Below are 21,893 nucleotides of genomic sequence, written 5' to 3' on the forward strand. Positions count from 1 at the left end.
CAACAGTCACATTACAGGAGTGCCAGAAGGAGAAGAGAGAAAGCAAGGAATTGAAAACCTATTTGAAGAAATAATGACAGAAAACTTCCAAAACCTGGAGAAGGAAATGGACATAAAAGCCCAAGAAGAACACAGAGTCCCAAACAAGATAAACCCAAAGAGGCCCACACCAAGACATGTCATAATTAAAACACCAAAGGTTAATTACAACGACAGAATCTTAAAAGCAGCAAAAGAAAAGTTGTTAGTTACCTACAAGGGAGCCCCCATAAGACTATCAGCTGATTTCTCAACAGAAACTTTGCAGGCCAGAAGAGGTTGGCAGGAAATATTCAAAGAGATGAAAAAGAAGGACCTACAACCAAGATTACTCTACCCAGCAAAGCTATCATTTAGAATTGAAAGACAAATAAAGAGCTTCCCAGACAAGAAAAAGGTAAAGGAGTTCATCACCACCAAACCAGTATTACAAGGAATCTTAGAGGGACTTCTTTAAGATGAAAACAAAATGAAAAAATATGAATAATAATATGGCAATAACTACATACATGTCAACAATTACTTTCAAAGTAAATGGATTAAATGTGCCAATCAAAAGATAGGAGGGCTGAATGTATAAGAAAACAAGACCCTAACATATCCTACCTACAAGAGACGCACTGCAGATTGAAAAACACACAGAGACTGAAACTAAAGGGATGGAAAAAGATATTTCATGAAAATGGAAACAAACAGACAAACAAAAGCTGGGGTAGCAATATTTTTATCAGACAAAAAATAGACTTTAAAACAAAGACTACAACAAGAGACAAAGAAGGACCTAGTATCCCACTTCTGGGTATTTACCCAAACAAACCTAAAATGTTACTTCAAGGGGACATGTTCATTTATGTGTTCATTGCAGCATTAGTTACATAAACCAAGTTATGAAGGCAACTTGCGTGTCCCTAAATGGATGAATGGATAAAAAAGAGGTTGTACATATATACAATGGAATATTATTACTCAGCCATAAAAAAAGAAGGAAATCTTGGCATCTGTCTGCAACAACATGGATGGACCTAGAGGCTACTGTGCTGAGTGTAATAAGTCAGACAGCTAAAGAAAAATGTGTGATTTCACTTATAAGTGGAATCTAAAGAACAAAATAAATAAATGAAACAGAAACAAACTTATAGATACAAAGACCATTTTGATGGTTGCCAGATGGGAGGAGGTTTGGGAGTGAGTGAAAAAGAGGAAAAGATTAAGAAGTACAAACTTGTTGTTATGCAGTAGTCATGGAGATGTAGGGTATAGCTTAAGGGATATAGTCAACAATATTGTAATAACTATGTATACTGTCAGATGGGTACTAGACTATCAGGGTGATAGATGGGAGGAATGTCTGAGGGTAAAAAAGGTGAAGAGAATAAGAAATACAACTTGGTAGTTACAAAATAGTCATGGGGTTTTAAAGTATAGGGAATATAATCAATAATATGGTAATAACTATGTATAGTGCCAAGTGGTACTAGTCAGGGGGATCACTTCCTAAATTATATAAATGTCTAACCACTATGCTATACACTTGAAACTAATATAAAATAACATTGAATGTCTACTCTAATTGAAAAATTTGAAAAGGGGGGAAAGAGCAATAATATTGTGATAGTGTGGTATAGTGTCAGATCACCTGGACTTACCACGGTGATCATTTCTTTAGCATAGGGAATATAATCAATAATGTAGTAATAACTCTGTGTAGTGCTAGGTGGGTACCGTTGAATACCTATGATGTACACATGAAACTAGTGTAACGTTGTATGTTAGCTATATTTCAATAAAAATCATAAAAAAGACAATAGCCAAGATGTTGGAATGACCTAAATGCCCATTGTTCAATGAACGGATAAAGAAAATGTGTTATTTACATACAATGAAACATCGTTCAGCCTTAGAAAAGAAGGAATGCCTGGTACATGCAACAACATGTATGAACTTTGAGGACATTATACTAAGTCACAGACTGACAAATACTGCATGATTCTGCTTATATGAGGTATTAAAATAGACAAATTCATAGAAGGAGAAAGGGGAATGGTGGTTGCCAGGGGCTAGGGGAGGAGGAATGGGGAGTTGATGTACAGCAGGTATAAATATTGTGTTAAACAAAATGAAGAAGTTCTAGAGATCTGCTATACAACATTGTGCTTATAATTAACAATACTGCAGTGTACACTTACAATTTGGTTGAGAGGGTAGATATCATGTTAAGTGTTCTTACTACAATTTTTTAATTTTTAATAAGGAGTTTTCAATAAGCCAACCTGTAGGGCTAACTTTGCTAACAGCATGCGACCCTTGGGAACAGGACCTCCTGGTCCCAGCACAAGTTGCCCATCATAGTACGAGCTCAAAAAAACAAAGAATAGATGCTGTAAAAATGAAAGCACAATTAGGTCGATATTTTAGATGCATTTCCATAATATTTTTTTTAATTCCCAAAAGAAAGAATGACACTTTAATTATAAACATGACTTTCCAAAATTTTGTCCTCTGAGAATAGGTTTGACATAGGTTGGCTTAAAAATGAAAATAAGACCATTATTTATAACAAGAGAGGATGAAAACATAGCTCTTTAATAAGCCAATTTCCAACAGATTGACACAATCCTTCTGTAAGTAACATATTTCTCACTAGAGGGAGCTCAGAACCCACGGATCAAAGGCAAGAGAAGAATAAAATGTCCATTTCACTTCAGGGGAAAACTGGTCTGTGAGTAAATATGACATCTATTTCCAGAAGTTGGAATGTTTTTCATGTGCCAGTTTTCTTCAATTATTAACCTCTGCAATTTTAAATTATATAAGAGGTGAATAATGCAAAGTGTCCTGAAAGTCAATTGATTTAATAAGCTAGTATTAAAATAAGTATGGTGTAGGTCTAATAAGAGATGTGGCATTGTCTTTGTCCTCTTGGGAGAAAAATAACTAGTATTCATGAGAAAGAGCAAATAAAATAAGGTAGTAATGATTACAAGTACTCAGAAAGGCTATTTGGGGAAATACAATTCTTGCTCTCTGGCTGCTCTTTTCCTGTCTCCATGCATAACCCTGTGAAGCATCCACCCCCTTTAAAGTTGGGGAAAGGGGCTATCTCTTAGCAACTCCTAAGCCAGTGTGCTCAGTAGCCTGCTTCTCTCCTGTCATCCACTACATCTCTTCTCTCACTCTCAGCTCAGAAATTGAAGAGCCATCACCTTTCCTCATCACAAAGGTACTGCCACCATCATGACCTCAGCTGATGAGTCCTTTATTCCCAACAGCAGTGTTAACTCATATCTGTGTGAAGCAAAGTTTTACTAAAAGTTGAGGGGAAACAGCACTATGTCTTAAAAGTTCCTTTTTCCCCAACCCCCTGCAAATGGGAACTTCTCACTGACCATCACTATTCCTCAGGTTCCAGAAGCACTACCAGCCCCAGGTTGTAAGACTCTACACTTGAATTTTTTTCCACATTTCTCTTCATCATAGATTAGGGTTCCAAGATGTTCTATGCAAGTATGTCCTAAATATTAGATGGGACATACTTATACTAAAAAAAAATATTCCTTGGGCCAGCCCGGTGGCTTGGGAGGTTGGAGCTCCGTGCTCCTAACTCCGAAGGCTGTCGGTTAGATTCCCACATGGGCCAGTGGGCTCTCCACCACAAGGTTGCCGGTTCAACTCCTGGAGTCTTGCAAGGGATGGTGGGCTGCGCCCCATGCAACTAAGACTGAAAGGACAACAACTTGAAGCTGAATGGCACCCTCCACAACTAAGATTGAAAGGACAACAACTTGACTTGGAAAAAGTCCTGGAAGTACACACTGTTCTCCAATAAAGTCCCGTTCCTCTTCCCCAATAAAATCTTTTTTTTTGAAAATTATTCCTTGTTTATCTGAAATTCAAATTTTATTAGATACCCTATATTTTTTTTCCAAATGTAACAACTCTACCCTGGAGCCTTTACGCTGCTTTCCCTGGGGTCAGAGGAGGAAATCCAGTGTTTCTTTCCCTTTATTAAACAAGTGCTGTCTATTTCATCCTCTTCTATCCAGGCTATACCCAGAGAAAACCACTTATCTCACTTCACTTAGAACAAATATTTGGTTTGTTTTAAATAACAGTTTTTCTTTCTATCTCAGTAGTATATCACCTGTCAGCTAACATATTTGCATCCAACATGTTAAACAGAGGGATTTGTTTTCGGGTTTCAGAATCGCCTCATCCACACATTTAGTCCACTGCATTCATGTTCATTCCGTGAATACTCTGAGTTAGGATCTACACTAAGTATGGGCATATCAAAGTGAGTAAGAGCGGGCCCTACCTGTGGAGGCAGTGCAGTTTAAAATGAGGAAGTAAGTAAGTAGCCCACATCAGCTGAAGGCTTTGAATCTAGCTGAAAACACTGAAGTCACATTTCGGTTGGACACGGTTTGTGAATTGGTGACAGTTGAGGGGAAAGGACTGCCTCCTGGAATGTCAACATCACACTTAAATAAACTTCTCCCTTTCTGAGCCAAGTACCTGGAAATTTATCCCTTAAAATAATCCTTTCTATGAACCTCTGGGAAAGTCTTGAAATTTAAAGCAGTGAATGAAACATGTAACATATAAAGCAGACCCCAGCAAGAGGAATTAAATGAACTGAATGTTTATTTGCCCCAAATGGATATGTTCAGAGGCACCCAAGCAAGGCAAGAATGGGTTTTACCAAGGGAACCAACAACTCAGACTCCATGGTGAAGCCTCTCTCTCTCTCTCTCTCTCTCTCTCTCTCTCTCTCTCTCTCTCCCTCCCTCCCTCCCTCCCTCCCTCCCTCCCTCCCTCCCTCCCTCCCTCCAAACCTCGACAGTGCTTAATGGACATAGTCCAAGTTTGCTTCAGCCGTCCTTTTTATCTGAGTGTCTTTCTAAATAGCACCCCCTTTTTTTCAGATGCAATATTTTCTTGAGGACCAAAGCATTTAACCAGGTTCTGTTGAAGCCTGGAAGCAATCATTTGATTTTTTCTTTTTTTTTCTGCACCGTTCCTGGAAGTACTGCAATACCAGGTCGATGCGTGGAGTGGACGGAGCAAGCTCCTATTCCTTCTCCTAATTCCAAAAATCCATTTAATATATTGTCCTCGGATAGAGGACGTGTCAGATATTAAACTTATAAAAACAGATACTACACTTGAGATCTTAGCCAAAAGGCCGAGAAGCAATCATTTGATTTTCTTGTTTGTTTGTTTGTTTTCCTTATTTGTGCGCCTATTATCTATGCGTAGATTTTACTGTTTAGCTTTCAGAAGCAACACACACATATACACACACACACTCTTTTTTGTTTGTTTTAATTCTTGGTTGGAGAGAAAACTTTGCTCTCTCCATAAAGCAGGAAACAGGTGATCTGGTTCCAGTCCGGGACGCGCGCATAGCGACTCCCCAGACAGGGTTTGCACAAGGAGAGCCTGTGAGGGATGCTGTCCATGGCACGCGGTACGAGAGGTCTGCGGGAATCGCTTGACGATCTTCTGCACAAGCTGGCCGCGCAAATAAAACACTTTGCATCCCTAGACCCGTGCGCTGTGAACGGGTCTCGGCCTAGCAGATCCGAGGGGGCAAAGCACGCATGCGCAGGGTGAAGCGTAGTCGACGGTGCAGGGAACGGGCGCGCGCACGCGTCGGTCGGGAGGAAGGCGGAGCGCGCGCCTGAGTGGACGTGGTTGACCTGGGTTGGCGTGAGCCGGAAGAGAACCTGCTGAAGGCGTCTGGATCTCTGCCATGGCTCACAGGCCGAGAAGGACTTTCCGACAGCGCCGAGACGACTCTAGTGACAGCGACGGCGCAGAGGAGCCTTCTGCTGAACCAGGGGAGCAGGCAGCCCCGAGCCCTGCGGAGGAAGGGCCGCCCCCTGGAGGAGGCCGCGCAGAGGCAGCCGGACGGGCCCATCGAGTCCGGGTCCCTCGGGGCCGGGGCCGGGGCCGCGGCTGGGGCCGGGTCTGGGCGAGTTCCCGGCGCGCTCCGGGAGCGGCTCTTCGCGCGGATGGCGGCTCGGACGTCCCAGGTGACGCGGAGCGGCGGGGTGGGCGCCCAAAGTGACGAGCTGAGGGGGGCGGGAAGAGGCCCGCGGGCTTCTCTGGAGGTTTCTGTAACGCGGTGCTGAGCGCAGCGGCGCTGGTGCGCGGAAACAGTGGGCATGGCAGCCTGCCTGCGGGCACTCGCCCGCCGTCCGCATCTCCACGTGGGACTCTGGGGCCGTAGTAAGACTGCTGGACGCTTGGGGGCTCGTCTGCGTTTGCACCGTCAGATGGACCACCACCAGTTAGAGCTCTAGTGCAGTATTTGGTTATGTTAAATCGTCACAAAAGAGTTAAAATGTGTAATACTCTTAGGTAGAAGACAGTTGCACGTACCTTTTGGAACTGTCCCCAATTATTTTTCCAGAAAACACTTAGCCGGAATGATACGTTAGAAGAACGTAGGTGACGGGCTTTTGAGACATTGCCTTGTGCCTGTTTTCCTTTTCATCAGTTATTTGCGAAAACAGATAAGAAAAATAACAATACGTGTCAGTTAAGTAACAAGATTGATGACGCTGTCGACCGTACCAATAATGGCGTTAAATACAATGTAGTAATTGTTAAATATCTTTGCGTCCTTAAATGTAGGATTCAGGCAACGTTAAGTTGTTTGCATTGAATGTGTTCTATAAAAACGCAGTTTTCGGTTAGTCTTAAGGTTAAAATTTTTCTCCCCACTATTTTTAGTCCACGAATTTCAGTGATTTCTTGGTTTTGTCTAAATTTTGGATAACTTTTTATATTGTTCTATTTTATGTAAGTTATCTGATTAAACTTTGATAGGGAGAATTAAGACCTTTTCTCTTGCCTTCTTAAAGTGGTTCTCAAACCTTTTGGTCTTACTACTTCCTTTATACTCCTAAAAATGACTAACATCCTAACGATCTTTTGTTTCAGTGGATTATATCTATCAGTATTTACCATATTAAAAATTAAGATAAATTTTTAATAATTCATTTTTAATTAACCCATTACACATAAGGATAAGGAACATATTTTTGTGAAAAATAACTGTTTTCCAAAAAACAGTAAGAGTGGTATTGCTTTTATTAAAATCCACTGTTCTGTTTTATATTTTGAATGGATCTTTTCCCTATGCGTGGTTGGTAACATCATGCTTTGACTGTTTAAAAAGTATTGGTTCACTGAGTTTTCAGGTCTTGCAAATGTTGGTATATTTTATTATACAATATCAAAAAACAAAAACAAAAATCTCTTACTGATGTCATCAGTCTTTAAGTATTGGAAATTTATCAAGTTCACATTGGAGAACGTAAGTTTTCCAAAATTCCAGTTTTCACTTGAAATCTCTAATTCTTAAAGTGATAGGCACAACTTTCTCACTTTTGAAAAAAATGTTTGTTAGATATCCACGTCAAATAACTAGGTTGTCATATTCGTTTCAAGTAAAATGGTGTTCCTCCTCAAAGACAGTGGCTAGTTCAACTTGCAGATTACACAGGTGCTTTTCCTTGAGGCAACCATTGCATTTCAGTACGTCCCAGAAGTGCTTTGTGCACGCTTCCATTTTGTTCCGCAAATTATTAAAAAGATGCATATTCTAGGGTCAAGAGTTAATCAAATTAATAATTTTTATTGCTTTAATGAGGACCGTAAGCGAAACTGGCTTTTTTCCCCTTCAATGTATGGTTGAAGAAATACGGTGGTTGCTACCACATATTGGTGTCACTGTCTTGATTCATAGTAAGAGGCCTGCAGTTTTACTCACCACTGTTTCTGCTTCATTATGTAAATATCAACAGTAAACAGGGCAAAAAAAAAAAATGTTAGTATAATGATGAAAGGAATTTTGACTTCATAGACCCTCTGAGAGGTCACAGAGACCTCCAAGGGTTGATGGACCATACTCTGAAAACCTCTTCTCTGGAGTTAATCCATTTTGAGAACAGGTAGGACATAATAACATAAATAACAGCAACGTGAAAGATGTAAGCTGTAGCTGTGTTCCTTTGTCTTTAAGTTTTGATCTAAAGACTTTTTTGTGTTGTATGTAGGTCTTCCACTTAAGGAAAGTTTTAAGGTAAAGAGTATTATTTATGTAATCTAAAATTATAAGGTTATTCATAAAAATTACAAAATAATTGTGAACTGACAAGTCCTTTCTTGTCAATAATACCATGAATTCCTTAACATTTTGTTCATTCAATTCTCACAACATCCCTATGGGTATTATCTCTTAATGTTATCTTTGTTTAATAGATTAATTGACAGATTAAGTGTCCTTCCCAAAATCACACAATAGAAATAGATACATGATTTAACTTGAGACTATAATGCTCATTACAGTAGTTCTTGCCACCAGCCACTGAAATATGACATAATATGCGTAAAGAAAGTGTAAATTCAGAGTTGGATGAAATTTGGTTGAAAGCCCTGCTTCTCCACTTACTTTATGACACTAGACATGTTATTTAGCCTCTCCAATCCTGATGAGGACACTAATCCTCCTCAGTAATAGCATTTACTTTATAGAATTGTGAATATTAAACTAAATAAACCTTGTAAAACATTTCAATGTGCCTAACATATTGTGTCCATTAATATTTTTTCTTTTTCTACTTATTCACTACAACTATTTTTCTTTTCTTATTTTAAATATTCCTTCAGTTTTTCTCTCATGTTCCCTTCCCCCTCCTCAGTGCATCCTTTAAAGGACTTACTGTACTAAATAAGCAGGTAGTACAAATGGGGAAACTGTTTGTAGATTTTTTAGACCATCCTTTGGTTTCAGAAAGAATGAAAGTTGGAAAAAGAGCTATATATCTACTTTAAGTAGGTGGATTAAAATTAAAACACCATATTATAATATTCCATATGTTGCTCATAATTATTAATTTCAATATCTTGACTCTTTTTTGTTATATTTAAAAAATGTCCTGTTAGAATCCGGAACAGTTGATCTTTCAACAGATGAAGAGAACGGAACACATCATTCCTCAGAAAGTAAGGATGATCAGAGTTCATCTTCCGATAGCTCTAGCTCTCTAGAAGAAGAATTTTCATCAATAGGTTGGTAATTTTGTGATTTTGTTTAAGAACTCTATTTCTAACACAGTGTTTTCTATGCCAGTGATCTTAATTATTGATAGTACAACAAACTCTCGTGAAGTATGGGGCAAGTAAGTCATTACTAATGATTGTCAGACTGCCAAAATGGACTGCTCATTTCCATTACATAACATGCCCAAGTTCAGACTGCTGCTAAGAGGTAGAGCTAAGATTCAAACCCACAATCTGGTACAGAACCAGTGTACTATATTTGGTGATTCATGCCAATATCTGAAGGATAGTAAGAATTTGTCAGTGAGGAAGTCTCAGGTACAGGATGTAACATGTATAAAACTCTAGGGAAGATAACATAGCATATGTAGAGAACTAAAAATAGTTGTTGGACTGAAAATATGTGCTTGGAGTTTCAGAAAGGAACAAAAGGAAAGCAAGCAGAGGGACAAATTGGAGTCAGAAAATACAGGGCTTGGGGGAACTACTGAAAATTTTATGTAACTTGATGACATGGCCATTTTTGTGTATTAGAAAAATCAGTCCAGTTCAGGAGTCAGCAAATTACCTCCTGTCCTGTGGGCCAGATGTGACCCACTACCTGATTACTAAAGTTTTATTAAACCTCAGCCACACTCATTCAATTACATATATTCTGTGGATACTATTGTACTACAATGTCAGGGTTGAGGAGTTGACGGAGACTTTATGGCCCACAAAGCCAAAAATATTATCTGGCCTTTTACTCTAGCTCATGGGTTTATAATTGTGCTGTGGACTCTTTTCAATTTCTTGAAACCTAAGACCTTTCTGAGAAAATAAAGTGAAAAACATAGCTTTATAAAGGAAACAAATGAATTTGAAATATAACTTAAAATATATTTTAAGAGACTTATAGTAGTAATTTATTAACTTATTAAATAACAAGAACCAGTAGCGTTTCTAAGTTTTTTTCTTACACAAGTTCCCAAGGTGCAAATACTTAGTGATGAAGCCAATATTAAGAATTGAAGCCTAGTAGACAAGTGAAGCCTTGTCTAGATTCTAGACATAGTGCTGTCCAATAGAACTTTCAGTGATGATGATAAAAATTCTGTATCTTCACTGTCCAGTACATTAGCTGCTAGCCACGTGTGGCAATAGAGCTCTTGAAATGTGGCTAATGCAAATAAGGAACTGGATTTTTAATTTGGTTAAATTTAAGTACTGTGTTTTCCTGAAAATAAGGCCTAGCCAGACAATCAGCTCTAATGCAGCTTTTGGAACAAAAATTAATATAAGACTGGGTCTTATTTTCAGGGAAACAAGGTAGTCACATATGGCTAGTGATTACCAAATTGAACAGTGCTGTCGTAGAAGATGGTGGATTAGACAGTGTAAGGCAGTAGGTGTAAAGTGTTGGCTGCACTGTACACCTAAGGAGAGAAGATAATGTTTGGAAATGTGTGGGATACTTTGTAATTAACATAGGGACTGAGGTGTTGCTGGCATGTAGTGCCCTGGAAGCAGCGACGCCAAATGTCTGGCAAAGAGCAGGACAAGTTAGCACAGTGAAGAACTGTCCCTCATGGTCACTTTAAGAAATACTGATTGAAAGTTGAAAACTTGTCTGTGAGGAACACTTTTTTCCTTCTTTTTTCTGGAGAAGAAAAGATGAAGAAGGAATGTGGTAACTTAAAGACTGGTATGTGGAAGAAGGAGTACACTTACTTTTTTGTTCAAATGATGGAACTATTAGAATGGTCCAGCAATGGAATATCTGTCTTGAGATGTTCACTGTTGTAGAAACCGTTTGTTACTAATGAGGCATGATATATAACCTTAGGATGATGCATGTGAAAATTATTTACGAGTTCTAAATCTATAAAAACATGTTTTATTATTATAAAGCAGTATGCTAACTTTGTTAATTAATCCCATGTCTGCCCAACATCTGCTATGTGTGAAACCTTGAGCTAAGTGTTGGATATAGACAACAGGTCAGGGTAGAGTACTCTTTTGATTTTTTACTTCTGTTTTATAGCCTGAGGGGATTAGCATTATGTAGCACTAGTATCTCACTAGTGAGTTTATTCCTTGTGACTTACTCATTAAACCCTAACAAGTCATTTGCAGGTGAATCACTTCCAATTCAGTATTTCTGTTGCTATATTCATACACTTGAGTATTTGAACCAGAGCATATCATCTTAACCCGGTTGCACATTAAAATCCCCTTGAGGTCTATAAAAACATACTTTAGCTCAGCTCCACCTCAGACCATCTGAATCTCTGACCTATGAACCTGGGTACCAGTAGATTATCAAGCTTCCCAGGTGATTCTAATGTGTAGCCAGGATCAAGAAATGCCAGCATAACTTGTGATGGTTTTGAATTTTAATTCTGCTTTAGGTTATATTAGTTCTATCTCTCAGCTTTAAAGACATGTTGTTGTCTTCAGTCACATCACAATAAAATCACTAAAATAGGTAAGACAAAAATGCAGAACCCTCTCACAGATCCCTACATTGCTTCATAATCAACATTTTTTTTTTTTTGGAGTAGTTATTCAACCAGTTAAGAATCCAGTGCACTATGTGATTTTTCCCCACATACTTTAACATTATCCACAAGGAAAACATGCAGCTGTTAAATGCTTTAGGAGGATGAAGAGACACCTGACTTGCATCATTTTTCTGATACTAGTCTGTAAATAAGCACTAATCTATAAAAAGCAAATCACTTGATTTGATATTCCATGTTTTTAATGAGCATATATTGGTTTCTAGTGATTACCACCTACTGCTTCACACTTAATTCAAGCACATTGGTCTGTGATTTCTGAAATCTTTTTTCTGTTTCAAAAATTGGAACATTTCTGCATCTCCAGGCATATCACATTTTTTTCTATTTATATCCTAAAGAATTTAGACCAATTTATGGGAAAGGTTAGAAAATTTTACTTGAGACCTCGGTGACTTAACATGCCTAATTAACATTTTGAAGTGCTTGAAATGGTGAAAATTTCTCTTGCCATTTTGTTTACCTTAGTATTTTACTTGAGAAACCATTTTTCTCAGAAGGTAAAGATTAATTTCAGCTTAGATCATGCACGAAGAAACTTGTTTTGAATTGGAAGAAGACATTAATGAGGTTTATACTGTATAAAGAAAAAAATAAAATGGCTCTATTAAAAGATGTCACATAAGTATTTTTCACCTGGTAAATAAACTTATTTCCTTTATACTTTTTAACTTCTCACGTTTATTCACAAGGGCATCACCACAGGACCTTGAAGGCTGACTTGGCTCTGTGCTGGTTGGTTGTAGTCTGTTTCTCACTCCCTATATGCCTGGATGCCCAAAGGAGAGGAATGGATCGTAGTATAGTGTCCCTCTTACTTTGTATGTCAGACTTGTCTGTCACCCGTTATAACCTCTACAGTTGTCACTGACTGAGCAACACCATACTCAGCCCTCTCCGTATCCTACCCTGACAACCTCTGAGCTTCTGGAAATGAGAAATAGCTAGCCCTCAACAAAAAGTCAGCAGTAACGTCTAATAAATAAGAGTTAAAAGATAAATTGCAATGGTTTCAATATATTTTCTAGTACTTCTAGATTTGGTTCATTTCTGTAATTTAATCCCTATCAAAATAATTTCCTTCTATTACTAATGTAGATTTGGAGACACTTAGTTACGTTCATTTCAAAATAGTTAAAAAATGTGAAAAACTGTGTCTTTTTTCTTTATTTAAATGTGAAGAATATTTATGTCTGTTTGTGCTTGGTTTTCAATGTCCTCCTTTTTGTTTCTTTCAGTAAATATCCCTGATGCAGCTTTTATTCAGGCAGCCCGCAGAAAACGTGAATTAGCTAGGACCCAAGAGGACTACATTTCTTTGGATGTAAAACATACTTCCACCATCTCTGGTATGAAGAAAAACAGTGATGAAGATTCTGAGAGTGAGCCTGATGACCATGAAAATAGAATACTATTTACCCCAAAGCCTCAAACACTTAGACAAAGAATGGCTGAAGAAACAAGTAAATATTTAATTTATTTACAATATATGAATGTTAGGCATCTTTATTAGAATATAATATGATAAAGTCTCCATGAAAATGTAATGTAGTGTTTCATATTCTAAAGGGTGTTAAAGTTGGTTTTTATTTAATTCCAATTTACTCAGTGACATTATGCCCTCTAAAACACATGTCTATTTCAAAATGTTATTATTCAAGAGCATATGTATCTGATTCTACTTGATCTTTTTGACGGGTTAAAAAAAATTTATACTGTCTTACTTTTGATACTGAAAACTTGCATTGTCACCTATATATATATATATATATATATATATATATATATATATATATATATTTTTTTTTTTTTTTTTAACATGGAAGCATCTACAGAGATTTTAGGTGTCATGTATAAATCTTCCCTGTTATAATAATTTTCTTAACAAGAATCTTTAGTTCTCAAAGGACCATTTTCACATTTCTCATTTATAAATAATATGTTTACCAAAAGTTTTGTCATTTCAAGTAATAGAATGAGACTTGGTTTTGTATAACCCAGAAATTATTTTTAAATATTTAGATTCTCAGGTATAATTGAGAAACTCAGATAAGAGAAACCAAATGTTTCAACTTTTCCAAGCTTTCTTCATAAGTCTGTAGTGTTTTGAATGGACGGTTTGGCGCTGAATGCCGTTTCTGGAGTCAGGTTGCTAGATTCAAGTCCCAGCTTCAATACAGTCCTCATACAAGTTAACCTTCTGATATCTGAGTTTCCTAATTTATAAAATGAGGGTGATAATACTGCCTTCTTCCCAGAGTTATTGTGAAGAATAAGTGGATACTAAGCCAGCACAGTATAAGCCCCCCAAAAGTGTTGGCTGCTGCTATTAAAATGGAAAAAATACTGAATATTTATACATGAACTTTTTCCCCCTAGCAGCTAGAAATGAAGAAACAAGTGAAGAAAGCCAGGAAGATGAAAATCAAGACATTTGGGAAGAGCAGCAAATGAGGAAAGCAGTTAAAATCACAGAGGTAATTTTTTATACTATGTGTATTTGTTTCTTACAACTGCTGTATTAAACAAACTTGATGGCTTCAAAGAAGAGCCATTTATTCTCACAGTTATGGAGACTAGAAGTCTGAAATAGGGGTGTTGGCAGGGCTATGTTCCCTCTGACGGCTCTAGGGGAGAATTCTTGTTTGCCTTTCCAAGTTCTGGTCACTCCCGGCTTTCTCTGCTATATGACTGCATTACTCCTCTACCTCCTTCACATGGCCTTCTCTGTGCCTTTACTCTGTGTCTCTTATCAGGACACTTGTTGTAGAATATGGGGTCCACTTGGATAAACCAGGATGATCTCATCTTGAGATACTTCACTTAATTACAATTACCAAGGCCCTTTTTGCAAGTAAGGTCAGATTTGCAAGTTCCAGGGATTAGAACGTAGACGTATTTTTTGGGAGGCCACCATTCAACCCTCTATACCATGTATGTATACGCGTATGTTCCTTGCCCACTAGCTTATAAACACCTTCCACATATTATAAGCCACTTGAGAGTACCCTATCTTTTTCATCTTTAATGGTACAGTAACTGACAGTATATATTATGTGGCAAGTATAAATGTGAAGTTGAAACAAATAAATAGTGAAGTTTAAAACAAAACTCAGGAACAAAATGAATATTGTACTTGGGATCAGAAGTCCTGGATTTGGGTTCTGGCACTACCACTAAAATATATGCTCCATGAGGTTAAGAATTATTAACTGTTTTGTTCATGATATATTCCACAGTGTCTGACATTGTGAGTGCTCTATAAATATTTGTATGACTTTGAGCAAATCATTTAATTTTTGTAAATCTCAATTTTCTCATCAATAAAATGGGAATGATAATGCTACCTGAGTAGGCTGCAGTGATTAAAATTATAATGATTTAAATCAGAGTGCTTATAAATTCTATAATAGTATACAGATCTAAGGTTTCATTTAATCTTTTTAATAAGAATGCTTTGAAAGGATATTTGCTCTTTTAAGTAAGTATAATCTCCATGTTATTAAAACTAAGAAACTAAGTAAAGGTAGCCCTTTGATTGTAATTTAGAACTCTCTTACTAGAAAAATGATTTGTGACTATATTTATGACTATAACAGGCTTAGATTCCACCCACCCACCCCTTTTAGTAAAATCAGTATAGCAGCAGCATTAAAAAAAAATACTTTTAGAAAAAATATGCCACAGTTCTTACTCTAACTGCTCAAATTTGTAATTCCTTTTTATTTGAAGTATTTGTTTAATTGCAGTCATAGTTCCCAAAGCATATGTCAGAATTTCCCAAACTTTTCCACTCATGGAGCCCTTAGTATCTATAATTTCAGCATGGAGCGCATTGGCCAAAAGAAGTTACCAAACAATTCCATTTATTTAGTAATTAGGTCCAAAGAACTTAATAAGATTTATGTCCTGATAACTTAGTATCCATTTGGAAAAAATAATACAGATAAATTGAAGAGAAAGACTTTTCATAATGGGATGTATGTATCTGTTGGGTGCTTCATGACCTCTCAGACCTTGGAATCAGATTGGAGGCTGCCGTCATCTCTTGTTCCACACTAAATTTCTGTCATTACTTGCTTTTTTATTATATTTTTCTGCCCAAAACCCAGCTTCGCTAATAAGACTTCAGGAAAAGGAATGTAGCACAGTGAGCTAATGTTGCAACTGTGAACAAATTATAATTAGGACTAGTAGTCCAACAAATGTTGAGTATTGTGTTTCCCTGAAAAATTTTAAATACCTCATACCACCCCTTGGAGTTCACTGGGATGCCTTGGCACAGTTTGGGATAATATGCATTTGGGACAGTATGCACAATATGCATACAGATTTGAATCTTGATTTCTTTGCTTGACATGTTATAAATATTTCCCTATTTCTATATAGTTATGATAGTAACTGATTCTAAAAGCTGCATAATAGTTATTGGAGTCAATGAATCGTGATTTTCTTAGCCATTCTTTTTGGTGAACACTAGGTTATTTGGAATCTGAATGTTTTTCTTACTATTAATAAGAATTGGTAAATATTTGCTTATCTTTTGGTTCCTTTCCCTTTTTTTTCTTTTATTCAAATGTGTATTTTGAATTATTCTCTTAGGATGAGGGCCAAGAGTGGTATTATTAATAAAGGAGATGAACATTTTTATGGCACTTACTAAATTTTTATCTGTTGCTTTCTAAAGAAAATTCAGATCAGTCTGTAATGCTACCAGTGTTATGGGAATGTTTCACCACAGTCTTGCCAGCTTTAGGTACAAGTGTAATTGAAATCTCAAGTTTAAATGCAATCTCAAGCTATTTGATTTGCATTTTTATTACTCAAATGGGTACATTTACTGTTTCCTTTATTGAAGATTTGCTACATGCCACTGTACTTGTTTCCTGTAACTGCCCTACCAAGTTACCACAAATTTGGTGCCTTAAAACAACAGTAACTTATTTTCTCACACTTCTTCTGGAGGCCAGAAGTCCAAAGCCAAGTTGTTAGCAGGGCTACACCTTCCAAAAGTACTCGAGGATAATCTATTCCTTGACTATTTTAGCTTCTGGTGGCATTCTTTGGCTTTTAGCTATATCTATCTCTACTGCATCTTTGTATCACTTCCTTTTCTTGCATCCCAGAACTCCCTCTTCCTCTCATGTGGATCTGTGTACTCACATTTAGGACCCATATAGATAACTCCGGATAAGATCCTCCTCTCCAGATCCTTAACTTAATCACATCTTTGCCATATAAGGTAGTAGTAACAGGTTTGGCAGATTAGGACATGCACATATCTTTTTGGAGTCACCATTCATCCTCTACAGCCACTTAACAGTGATAAGCACTAAAATATACAATCTTTGCAGGGGAGAGGCAGCGAAACAAAATGATTAGAGTGAAATCTCGTAGTTTCTATGACAGAACTGTGTACAGGGTCCCAAGATAGTACAAAAGAGCAAGTGAATGGTCAGTTTTATAGTTTGGAAGGTAAACGGGGAGGTTTATAAAAGCCTCTACAGAAATGGTCATATTTGAATGGGTCTTTGAAAGATGTTTATGAGGTAAGGGATCTGAGAAAAAAATAAGATGTCAGGAGTAAAGACAGAAGATTTGAAGTAGTCTGATTAGTTTGAGGATTTGCAGGTATAATTGGAGCTAGATGGAAGGGTTGGTAAGAATTGATAGGATAAATGATGGTGCCTCATGAAAAATATAAAAGGGATAGTTAAGCTAATGAGTTAGCTAATTTTCTGGTCCACTTCTTCACATGTCCTTGTCTAAAACAGGTTCTTCAAAAGCTTTTCAACATTCTAAGCATTATAGTAATAACTAATGATTAGCCAGAAGACAGTAATATGAAATATACCATGTTCTACAAGATGTATTAGTTAGGAATGCGTTCCTCTGCAAGTTAACAGAAAACCCAGATAAGAGTAGCTTGAACAAAATTAAAAGCTTTATCTAGAAACCCACCAGCAGACTTCCATTAACTTTTCTTTGTCTAGTGAGTTAAGTGGCAACTTCTGTCATGGGAAACACGTGTTTAGTTTTCTGAGAGTACATTAGATCATAAATAAAACTATCTTTAAAAACACTAAGAACTGAGCTTTTGTGAAAACGAAGATTTAATTTGCTTCTTGCATGTGAATTTATTTTAAAGTTCTAAATTTTAAAACAGTGAGAATTTGAAAAACATCGTAACTATGAAAAACGTCAGTGGCATGGAATTTGAGCTGGTGAGACCTTGGTATATCCAGTTTGCCTTTATGCTATTAATAGTTGTAAGATTAATGAATGTTGAAAACAATATAAATTTTCATATTATTTTTAGGGGCGAGACATAGACCTTTCCCACCGTAGTGAATCTCAAATGGTGAAGAAGTTTGATACTTCCATTTCATTTCCACCAGTAAATTTAGAAATTATAAAGAAGCAGTTAAATACTAGGTAAGTAATATTCATTTTAAAATTTACATTTGTCCTAGACATATACTAGTAAAACAATTAGCGTTATATAGATAAAATCTTTTAAGTTGTTAAATATAAATATAAACAGATTTACAGGAAAGTCACCTTTTTTGTATAACAGGTATATATTACATGGTTAAAATCAATAAACAGAAAATTCTGCTTTTTACTTAATGTTTTTATAAGTATCTGCATTGTTAAATAGCCTTTAATTTTAAAAAATAATATGCTGGGAGTGATGGCAGCAAGATGCCAGAATACAAAGCCCTAGACCTCATTCCCCCATAGAGATGCCAACTTAGCAACAATATATGTTTTAAAAAGCCTTTATTAGAACGCTAGAAACCAGTTCAGAAATCACAGTACCCTAGGCAAGCTCAAAGTCAAGACTATCCACATTTTAATGGGCAAGAAACGCCATTTCATTTCAACTGCTGCATCAGCCCTTCCCATAAGCCCGCACTGCTTGTAATAGAATAGGCCCAACTCACGGCTTCTCCATTGGAAAGGGAAAAAAAGAATGGAACAGACATCCAACATTCTTGCTTTTGGGGCGACTGCCCAAGGGACTCATTTCTTCCCCATTTATCTTAGTGCACTGATTGGGCACTGTCATACATTGGATGCCTGGGGCCTGTGGACAAAGGAGAGCTCAGTGGCTTGTTGCAGTGCCAGAAAGGCGGCAGTACTACAGATAAACACCAGAGGGAACAAGAGACTACAAACTCTCCTGTAAAAGAAACCCACAAACCTCTCTAGTTGGGGAATTTCAGGTAGAAGCCTAGATAAGATGCATCTCCCATAAAAGGTTTGAGAAGATACCCATCCTCCCATCCCTTGAAAACCTCTAGCCAGGTGAAGTTCCCCCCTGTATGAAGTTATTCCCCATAAGTGTATTTTCAAATACACAAAACACAGCAAAGGAAGAACCAAACACATGAATAAACAGGGAAACATGGCCCAATCAAAGGAACAATCTCCAGAACTAACCCTAAAGAAACAAATCTATGAGTTACCTGACAAAGAATTCAGAATAATCCTCTTAAGCTCAGTGTATTACCAGAGAACACGGAAACAATATATGAACAAAATATCAACAGAGATAGAAACTATAGAAGAGAAACAGAGATTCTGGAGTTGAAGGATACAGTAACTGAACTGAAAAACTCACTAGATAGGATCAACAGCAGACTTAATCAAGCACAACAAAGAAGCAGTTACCTCAAAAACTGATCATTTGAAATTATCAAGTCAAAGGAACATAAAGAAAAGAGACTGAAGAAAAGTGAAGCAAGTCTAAGGGATTTATGGACACCATCAATATTATGGGAGTCCAAGGAAAAGAGAGGCAGAATGGAGCAGAGAGCTTATATCAAGATACAATGACCAGAAACTTAACAACCTGAGGAAGGAAATGAACATCCAATTTCAAGAAGCTCAAAGGACTCCAATGAGATGAATCCAAAGAGGCTCCCTCTGAGATACATTATCAAACTTTCTAAAGGCAAATAATTTTGAAAGCCTCAAGATAAAAGCACCTCATCACCTACAAGGGAGCCCCATCAGATCACCAGCAGATTTCTCAACAGAAACAGTATAGGCCAGAAGGGAGTAGGATGATATAGTCAAAGTTCTGAAAGAAACTGCCAACTACATACTACATCCAGCAAAACTGTTCTTCAAATATGAAAGAGAAATAAGACCTCAGATACACAAAAGCTGAGGAAGTTCATCACCACTAGACCTGCCTTAGAAAAATTGCTGAAAGAAGTCCTTCAAGTTGAAATGAAAGGACTAGCACAAAGCATACAAAAATATAAAGTTATCTGGTAAAGGTAAATATATAGACAGAGTCATGTAGTACTGTAAGGGTGGTGTGAAAATACATTTTAATTTAGATATAGAATTTAAAAGAAAAGCACAAAAAATAACTATAACACTATGTTAATAGATACAAAATTTAAAAATGTAATGTGGGACATCAGTAATAAGAGGTAGAAGGGGAGATGTAAAGGAGTAGTTTTTGTATCTGATTGAAGTTATCAGTTTTCTAGATTACTAGAACTATAAGATGTTTTTATAATCCCCATGGTAAACAAAAATACCTATAGGAGATGTACAACAAGAAGAAAAACTCTACAAAACACAAGATAGCAAGACAAAAAGAGGGAGAAAGTAACTACAAAATAGACAAACAATTTACAAAATGGCAATAATAAGTCCTTCCATATCAGTAATTAAATATAAGTGGATTAAACTCTACAATCAAAAGACTTAGTAGTTGAAGGATTTTTTTTAATCTAACTATTTGCTTACATTAAAAAAGAAGGTCTCATATCAAAAACCTAACTTTATACCTCAATAAAGTAGGAAAAGGACAAACTAAGTCTAAAGTTAGCAGAAAGAAGGAATAAAGATTAGAACAGAAATAAACAGAGAACAGGAAAAAAGGAGACAAAGATCAACTAAACTAAATTTTTAAAAAATCAATAAATTGACAAACTCTTAGGGTAAGAGTAGGTTCAAATAACAAAAATACGTAAGAAAGAGGAAACATTACAACTGATGCCACAGAAATAAGGATCATGAGATAACCACTATGAAAAACCAACAAACTAGATAACCAGGAAGAAATGGATAAATTTCTAGAAACAAAACCTACCAAGACTTATTCACTAAGAAATAAAAACAGCTTGAACAAATTTGTTACTAGTAAGGAGACTGAATTAGTATCAAAAACCTACCAACAAAGAAAGCCCAGGACCAGGTGGCCTCACTGGAGAATTCTACCAAACATTTAAAGATGAATAAACACCATTCCTTCTCAAACCCTTCTCAAAAACTGAACAGACTTCCAGTCTCATTCTGTGAGATAGGCATCACCCTGATCCCAGCAGCCCAGACAAAGATACTATGAGAAAACTATAGGCCAATATCCCTGATGAATACTGATGCAAAACTACGCAACAAAATACTAGCAAACCTAATTCAACAACATATTAAAAGGATTATACACCATGACCAAGTGGGATTTATTCATGGATTACAATGATGATTCATATGAAAATCAATCTCTGTGATACACCACATAACAAAATGAAGGGCAAAAATCACATGGTCATCTCAATGCAGAAAAAGCATTTCACAAAATTCAACACCCTTTCATGATTAAAAAAAAAAACACTCAACAAACTAGGGATAGAAAGAAATTACCTGAACGTTACAAAGGTTATATATATGAGAAGCCCACAGCTAATATAGTCAGTGGTGAAAACTGAAAGTTTTCTGTTATCAGAAACAAGGCAATGCCTCTTCTTGCTACTTTTATTCAACAAAATAATTGAAAGTCCTAGCCCGAGAATTCAGGCAAGAAAAAAAATAAAAGGCATCCAAATAGAAAAGGAAGAAATAAAAGTATTTCTGTTCGCAGATGATGTGATCTTATATGTAGGAAACCCTAGAGACCACACACACACACACACAACACACACAAACACACACACACAAACACAAATGAAAGAGGTAATTAGATCTAATAAAGTCAGCAGAATTGCAGGATACAAAATCAACCAAAGTCAGTTTTATGCACTAAAAATTTTAAATCCAAAAAAATATTAAGAAAACATTTTCATTTATAATTGCATCAAAAAGAATAAAACTTTGGAATAAACTTAACCAAGGAGGGGAAAGATCTATATACTGAAAACTACAAAACATTGCTGAAAGAAATTGAAGATACACATAAATATCCCAGGTTTATAG

At 36.6% G+C, this 21,893-nt stretch overlaps 1 protein-coding gene across 3 annotated transcripts in view; it reads left to right on the top strand.

Moving 5' to 3' along the window:
• The first annotated feature begins 5,669 nt into the window (after window positions 1-5,669).
• GCFC2 (GC-rich sequence DNA-binding factor 2) overlaps window positions 5,670-21,893 on the top strand; it is a 43,328-nt gene continuing 27,104 nt past the window's right edge. For 2 of the 3 annotated variants that reach the window (XR_013994580.1, XM_081068015.1), the window contains exons 1-5: window positions 5,670-6,077; window positions 8,998-9,123; window positions 12,914-13,138; window positions 14,055-14,152; window positions 17,995-18,110. Coding sequence is in view for 2 of the 3 variants with exons in the window: in XM_081068015.1 (XP_080924141.1) it covers window positions 5,795-6,077; window positions 8,998-9,123; window positions 12,914-13,138; window positions 14,055-14,152; window positions 17,995-18,110 (848 nt within the window). In the remaining variant the exon portion in view is untranslated. The remainder of the gene's footprint in view (window positions 6,078-8,997; window positions 9,124-12,913; window positions 13,139-14,054; window positions 14,153-17,994; window positions 18,111-21,893) is intronic. The other variant, XM_081068016.1, reaches the window with a different exon arrangement.

Source organism: Rhinolophus hipposideros, assembly GCF_964194185.1.
Source record: "Rhinolophus hipposideros genome assembly, chromosome: 12".
Lineage (NCBI taxonomy): Eukaryota > Metazoa > Chordata > Mammalia > Chiroptera > Rhinolophidae > Rhinolophus > Rhinolophus hipposideros.